We start from the raw sequence: 8,606 nt of genomic DNA on the forward strand, positions 1-8,606 counted from the left end.
TCTATCACCCCAGGGGGGCTTCAGTTAAGCTTGTGAGAAGCTGAGAGCAGAAAGACCTTTTCTGAACGTGATGTTCCCACCCCTCATCACGCCACTATGGAGACAGGATCTACAGGGAACAGGGAGAACTTGGCCATTATTTCCCAAGATAGCCAGGCTGGCAGCTTCCACTACAGGTGCTGCTCTTCTCATTCCTGATCTTCTGAGCACACCGTCATTCCCCAGGGCCTTCCCCAGCCATCTTCTCTGCTGGGGTGTCCCATAGCCTTTTTATGAGTCCCAGATGACCTTGATTCCAAAACCTGACAAGGATATTGCAAGAAATGAACATTATAGACCAATTCCTCTCATGAACATAGTTCCACAAACCCTTAAGAAGATATTAGCAAACCAAATCAATACATATACACATATAATATTTATTGTTACATTTATGTATATACATATAACATATATATACTTGAATATAAATACGTATCTCCATTCCTATTCCATTAATATGTATGTGCATATATATATATACGTATGTCCAGTCATATATATTCATATATGTTCATTGTCCCATTCATGTGTGTATGTGCAGACAGAGAGGACTTCATCTTCATAGTTCTTCTGGTATTTTCAGGGTTCACCTCCCAAATAAATTATTTGTACTCCAATTCCTGACCTAGTGTCAGCTTCTGGGGAAATACAATCTAATTCAACAACTAATTAAGGTTTATTGTAGGCATGTGAGATGTGAGGGTGGTTAACTATTTAGAAAATCAACCAATGGGATTAATCATATTAACAAAGAAAAAGGAGGAAGTCATACAATCATTTGAATTGATGCAGAAAAGCATTTGAGAACATTCAACAGCCATCCTTAATAAAACACCAAAAAACAAACAAAAATCTCTTAGAAAACTAAGAAGGGAACTTTCTTTCTTTGTTTCTTTTTTTTTAGTACAAACTTAGGGCTCTTTATTCAGGCAGTAAAGTAAGGAACAGCAAAGTGGGAGGGCTACACCATCACCATGGCAACAGAAAGCCTCAAAAACATAAAGTCCCTCGACTTATGTCGGGTGGACTCTTCCTGGCTCAGGAGAAACACATTTTAACTGGCTGAGGACAAGGCCAGGCAGCCTGGCCTCACTGTGGAAGGGCAGCTGGACGCATGGCCTCTGGTCAATCCTGGAAGTGCTTGGTGAGGGCTTCCAGCAGCTCCTGCTTCTTCAGCCCACTTTTCAGCCCATAAGCCCGGCAGGCCTCTTTCAGCATGGGCACAGTGAACTTGCCCAGTGTGCCCTTGCTAATGAGGGTCTTCAGCTCCTCTTCTGAATAGTCCACCTTGGGCCTTTTGCTTCCAGAACCTTCATTATCGTGTTTTCTCTTGGTAACTTTCCCTTCAGGATTGTAATCTGGTGGGTAAACAAGCTCCTTAAACTCATCCACCAAGGAGCCCAGTCTTTTATTTATTGCTTCAACCTTGGGCAATGTCAGGTCCACTGCTTGTTCTGGCTCCATCAAATCCAAGGCCAAGGCCTCCAGGTTCCTGAAGTGCTGCTGCAGCACGGGGTTCTCAAAGCTGTCACTTCTGTATATGAAGCGAAGCTTCTCAACGATAGCCTTCATCTTGTCCACCTGCTCTGGAGTTGCCATGACTTTTTCAGTAAAGGGCATCTTCCTTTTATCATCAGAAAAGGGTAAAAAGACCAACTGGAAGCCCGGAGGAGTCACCTGAATTTTCTGGTTATCCAACACTTCTTCCTGTGTCACCAAAGCCACAAAATAAGGGGGGATGTTCCTGCGGGGTGTGTATCTGCACAATGCCGCAACCTCCTTCTCCAGACACTTGATGAGCAGAGCACTGAACAGGGTTGAGCTCCCAATCACCAGCGACTCCTCTGGGTACACGAACAGGGAGGGCGTTTCTTCAGCAGCACCAATGGCTTGAAACCCATGAGCATCAAACCTGGATCATCAAACCGTTTTAGCTCTTCTGTTTCCTCTTTCTCCAGTATAATCTGATGACTCCCATAGATCTGAGACCTCTTGGTATCGCTAGGCAGAAGCAAACCATCTGTACTTGTATTAAAGGTCCCGGTCTTGGTTTTCACTGGTTCATTTATTTCCCCATAGGGCTTTATTGGAGGAGGCTTGACAGCCTTCTGGACCAGATTATAAATGCCCACAGAGATCACTATATCTTTGTTGAGCTTCAGCTTTAACCTGCTGAGTGCTCGCTTCCTGGTCTCTTTGGCGTGAACCTTCCGCAACAGGTCTTCTAGCTTGCTGGATTCCTCAAAGTGAACCTTGAGGTCCTCATCCTCTGCTATGCTGATGATATCTCTGTAGAACAAGGATATGTCAAAGCCTCCAGGTTTCTTCAGATGCATCAAGTCAAGGAAGATGCCTGTATCTTGGAGATCACCGGCTTTGGTCCTGGCCTGGCTGGCTTTGGCACTCTCATTGCCATGGGGGTTGTCTTTATTGGTGAAGAGCATGATCTTCTTATGACTCATCTTGAATTGGACATCACTAAAGAGGTTGGCACGGACCCACAGCACTTCACTGAGTGAGTAGTCAGATGCATGGCCCATCAGGTCTTGGAAACGTTTTTGTCCCTGCTGCCCCTTAAAGTGGTCAAGCTCTAGAATTCATTTTGCACCTGGATTATCCAGCTCCTGTAAGATATAAATATTTTTAAAATTCACTGAATTTTTGTCTTTCTCAGTACCATAGAACACCACAGTCAAGAGATCTCGATCACTGCTTATGATCTTACTGATGTACACACTTTGAATACACTGGATGCTCATGTCAAAAGGTGTCAACTCATCTTCACTAGGAGATTCAAACATAGCCTTGGAGGCATCAACCAAAAAAATCAAACTATCTCTTTCTGAATATTTGTAGTCTCCTCTTGCTTCAAGGTTCTCTTCCTGTTCTTCTTCAACTTCTTCATCGCCCTTGGTTTTGTAATATGACTCCCACCCTGACAAGTTGGCTACTGCCCACTTTGGCTAAGAAGGGAAATTTCTGATCTGATAAGGAGAAGTCACACACAAAAACACCCTACAGCAACCATCGTAATTAACAATGAAGTATTAAAATCCGTCGTCATAGATTGAGAATGAGAAAGCGTTTCCTACTATTACCACTTCTGTTTCATGTTATATCAGAGGTCCAATGTAGTTCAATAAACTAAGAAAATGGGAGAAAAGCATAAAGATCAGAATAGAATACATAAATCTATTATTCACAAACTACATGATTGAGTCCATAGGAAATCCAATAAAATCCATAGACAAACTATTAGAATTAATAAGTGAATTTAGCAAGGTAGTGGGATACAAAGTAAACATGTTTAAACATCATTTGCATTTTATATATCAGCAACAAAAAGACAAAATAAATTTATAAAAGATTTCATTTACAATAACATCAGAAAACACCAAATACCTAGAAATAAATCTAAGATGTGCAAGATCTCTACACTGAAAACAAGAAAACACTGAAAGAAATTAAAGAAAATCTAAATAAAAGGAGGGATGTGCTATTAGTCATGTATTGGAAGACTAAATACTGTAAAGATGTCAATTTTCTCCAAGTAAATACATAGATTTGACACAATCCCAGTAAAAATTCAAGCAGGCTTAAAAAAAGTTTTAATACTACCAGATATTAAGAATGCTGTAATAAATAAGACAGTATGATATTGGTGCAAGGAGAGTCAATTTGAAAATGTAGCAGAATAGAGTTCAGAAATAGACCCACATATAAATGGTCACTTGCTTTATGAAAAAATATTACATTTTCATAAATTATTATGGGTCAATTGAATATCACATAGAAAAAAATATATCGTGACTCCTAGTTCATATCATACACCCAAACCAATTCTAGGTGATGTGTAAAAGGTAAAAAATAAATATTTTATAGAAAACATAGGAGAATATCTTCATGACCTTAAAGTAGGCAAAGACCTTAAATGGGATGCGAAACACACTAATAATATTTTTAAAAATGCATTAGACTACATTAAAATCAACAACTTTTATTTATCAAAAAACATTGAGTGGAGGAAGGTCATCCTTAAGGGGAAGAAGACATTTATAGTATATATTCAGATTCCTTGCCAAATTTTCTATTGGGATTTCTGTCTTTTTCACATTGATTTGTAAAAATTCTTTATATACAGTATATATTATGTATTCCAGATAGTTATTTGAGATATATGTCTCTGGCAGTGCCTCCAGAGACATATATCTTAAAGAACTGTTCAAACATGTAAAGAATTCCTACAAATAAAAAAAAAAAAGACTGACATCCCAATAGAAAGCTTGGCAAAGGGCCCAAACGAACATTTCTCGAAAGAAGTTATCTAAATGACCAAAAGATGCTTAACCTCAGGAGTCATCAGACAAATGCACTTTAAAGTCACAATGCAATACCACTACTGTAGTGAACTCTGTAGTGTGCTTCCCAAATTCCTCCTCCACAAATCAGGACCGAAGTACTCATCTTGCTGACTCCTGTAAGTGTTGATTACTGACAGCTCACAGCCTAGTTCCTCCTCCTGCTGGGGAGGTCTGCGTCCGATGACTGGTTGATATGAGGTATAAAGGCTCAGTCCCCTGCCCAAATCTGAGGCAATTCTGAAGGGTCATCCCAGCTTCAGAGTTCTGCAAGGCACTGGTCAAGGTCTTTGTTATGACTCCATCATGGTCCAACCTCTACCCCTGCCTAATCCTGCTTTCTCCACTTCCTCAAAGATACTGTTCCTAAGAGCACTCCCCAGTAAACTTTCTGCACACTAATATTTATCTTATAGTCGACTTTCCTAGGAATGCAACCCAGGGTGACTACGTATCCACCAGAAAGACTAAAAGAAAAAAGATAGACAATACCATGTGTTGGTGAGGATGTGGACCAACCAGAATGCTCATATATGAGTGTAGACTAAGTAGAATGCTCATGTACTGTGTGGGTGAGTGTGTAAATTGTACAACCACTTCGGAAATCACTGTGGCAATATAGCTGTATCTACTATAGCTGAACATACATACATGACCCAACAATTCCACTACTAAGCACTATAACACACAGAAAGACATATATATTCACCAATAGATATGTACACAAATGTTTGTAACAGCATTGCTTGATGCAATGCCGTCCAAACTAGAAGCAACTCAAATGCCCATCAAGATTCAAATGGAGCCAGACACAGTGGCTCACATGCCCATCAAGATTCGAACAGAGCCAGGTGCAGTGGCTCACACCTTAATCCCAGTATCTTGAGAGGCCGAGGCAGGAGGATTGCTTGAGCCCAGGAGTTTGAGACCAGTCTGGGCAACATGGCGAGACTCTGTCTCTACAAATAATAATAAAAATATCCAGGCATAGTGGCATGTGCCCGACATGTCCCAGCTACTCAGGAAGCTGAGATGGGAGGATTGCTTGAGCCTGGGAAGTCACGGCTGCAGTGAGCCGTGATCATACCACTGCACTGCAGCCTGGGTAACAGAGCAAGACCCTGTCTCAAAAAAAAAAAAAAAAAAAGTGGAATGGATAGACACATTGTGGCATATTCACATACAAATCTCATAAACATAATATTGAGTAAAAGAAGCTGGACATAAAAAGGGAAGTTCTGGCTGGGCGCGGTGGCTCACGCCTGTAATCCCAGCACTTTGGGAGGCTGAGGCACGTGGATCACGAGGTCAGGAGATCAAGACCATCCTGGCTAACACAGTGAAACCCCGTCTCTACTGAAAATACAAAAAAATTAGCCAGGCGTGGTGGCGGGCGCCTGTAGTCCCAGCTACTCGGGAGGCTGAGGCAGGAGAATGGCGTGAACCCGAGAGGCGGAGCTTGCAGTGAGCCGAGATCACTCCACTGCATTCCAGCCTGGGCGACAAAGTGAGACTCCGTCTCAAAAAAAAAAAGGGGTGGAGGGGGGGAAATTCTGTCTGATTCTGATTCCATCTATGTAAAATATAAAAATAAAACCAGTAGAAATCAGGATAGTGGTTATTATTGTGGGGCAATAGTGACTATGAAGAGCACTCTGGGGGTCTCTGGAGAGTGCTAGTTTTCTGTTTGGTGATCTGGGTTCTGGTTACAGTGTGTTCACATTGTGGAATTCATCAACTTGTGTGTGCATGATCTGGGCACTTCCTTGCATATAACACTTCAATAAAACAATTTCCCAAATTGCAAAGAACACATGTACACACACACACACACACACATATCTAGAAACTAGCAAAGGCAGAGTCCCTGAGGTTGCCTTTCAATTGCTAACATCCAATATGGTGTCTCTTCTCCTTCCTTCCCTCCTCTAGCCCTCATTCATTTATGTAGCTAGTTGAGTTGTGGTTAGGCCAAAGTTTTAAATGTATCGTTTTTCAGGACAAGCCAACTCCAGCATCTGAGAATGCCTAGGCTTCTTGCTCTATGCACCTTGACTCCTGGGGCCTGAACTGCACTTTGGCAATGCAGTAGCCTGGCTGGATGAGGGTTGTGGAGGACACTTGAACAAAAGCAGAAGTTTCATACTCACCTGCCTTGGCCTATTGATGGGCAGTGTGGGGGCAGGCATGGCTTTGTCATTACTGAGTGGGTGGCAGCTTGGGAGGGGAGACAGTTTTCCTTGATGAGTCAGTTGAGATACAAACAGGGCACTTGGTGTTGATGAAAATAAAAAACCTTCTTCCCTGCCTGTTATAAAGGTTCAGCGGGTATGCTCCTTGATAAATGGTCACAGTAATGAAATTCACACTCTTTAATCACAAGGGCTATAACTTAATTAAAAACACATCGAGGATTGATTTGGGTTGGAGAGTTCTCCTGGTTCCTTGGCTTTATTAAATTCGCTGTTTCTTTGCTCAGCCTCATCTGACATGCTTATGTACAGAAGTCAATGGCTGAGGAGCTGTCACTGTCCTAAAGGGATGAACCTAGCTTTGGGGCCCTGAGCAGACCAGGTTGAAGGGAGATAGGGGCCAGGGTACCCAAAAAGGGGGCCCAGACCTGCAGCCCTTCTGTGCTTTTGCCTGCAGCATCACCAGGCTGACTATAAGGAGTCCTCACTGTTCTGAGTTTAAGTTGGGGCTCTCCTTGAGCCAACTGACTCAGGTCTCTCAGGGGAGATCTGATGTTGGGGCAGCCTGGCTGGGAGAGAAGTCCTAGTGAGACCACCAGCACCACCGGGCACATAGCAGAAGCTCAGGAATTACTGGGTAATTGAAAAAAGCAGTAACAATAGCTTCCATTCATCTCATTGAGTGCCCACGGCTGACTTGTGAGATAGAAACTGTTGTTGTCCCCATTTTACATATGTGGAAAGCAAGGAAGAAGAATGTGGCGTTAAATGAATTACCCAGAGGGCTGTGGGATGTGAGGGCCTTGGCAGACACCATGCATGCATCGCTCCTCCTCCACCCACACACACATAGATGTACTTCCATCATGTCTGCGTCTGTGCAGATATACCCAGACACAGACACACGGAGAGACATCCATCTGCACCAATAACATATGCAAACGTATTCCTGTGCATACACAGCAGATATGCACACACATCCACATACTCGACTTTACTCCAAACACACGTGCATGCACATACACACACACACTCTGAAATATCTACACCTTCACACACCCAAATATACATACATACACATTTGTAGCCATGTAGATACACCTGGATGCAGGCACACATCCACAGACCCATACCTATACACACTCCCCCAATGCCCTCCCTACAGCCACACTTGTGCAGTTACACCCACTCACAGACATAACAATCAAATACCCATACACATCCACACCCCCATTTACATACACAAACATCCTCACCTGTGCAGATGCACTCAGCTATGAACACACATCTACACACATATACATATCTGCATCTGACACACTCATAGATGTACACCCATGAAGATATACCTCATAGAGACACACATCCATATGCCCATACACATCCAAATCACATACATACATACACAGACACATAGATGTATCTCATCTGCACATCCACATCCACGCAGATACATCCAGATGTAAACACACATCTGCACATCCATGCACATATACATATACCTACACACACATGCACGTACATTCACATCTATGCAGACAACACCCAGACACAGACACAAATCCACACAACCATGTATACCTGCATCCCCCAAACACACACACACTCTCATATACATATACATACATACACCTAAACATATATGCACCTTTGCAGATGAACCTAGTTATAGATACAAATTCACATATCCATTGATGTCCATACTTTCTGCATACAAATACACATATATCTATATACATAGCTGTGTATACACCTACACACACATGAACATGCACATATATTTTATACACACAAACACACCCCCAGGCACGTATACCCATGTATACACGTACATCCATATTCACACATGAACACACACATAAACACACCAACATGCACATAAACAAATACACACACCCACACATATATACGTGCACACATAATATATGCACACGTACATGTGGATGCACTCACAGATATACATACATACACATGTATACATGCAACATACACATATACATACACACAAATACAT

At 42.2% G+C, this 8,606-nt stretch overlaps 1 protein-coding gene across 1 annotated transcript; it reads right to left on the bottom strand.

The window, feature by feature from the left end:
• Positions 1-933: 933 nt before the first annotated feature.
• Positions 934-2,926, bottom strand: LOC100446460 (X-ray repair cross-complementing protein 6-like). Its single transcript, XM_054545189.2, is given in 2 exon segments — positions 934-1,910; positions 1,913-2,926. Coding segments are annotated over 2 exon segments (1,413 nt in total). The 5' UTR covers positions 2,583-2,926; the 3' UTR covers positions 934-1,167.
• Positions 2,927-8,606: the final 5,680 nt, after the last annotated feature.

This window comes from Pongo abelii, chromosome X, assembly GCF_028885655.2.
Source record: "Pongo abelii isolate AG06213 chromosome X, NHGRI_mPonAbe1-v2.0_pri, whole genome shotgun sequence".
Classification (NCBI taxonomy): Eukaryota; Metazoa; Chordata; class Mammalia; order Primates; family Hominidae; genus Pongo; species Pongo abelii.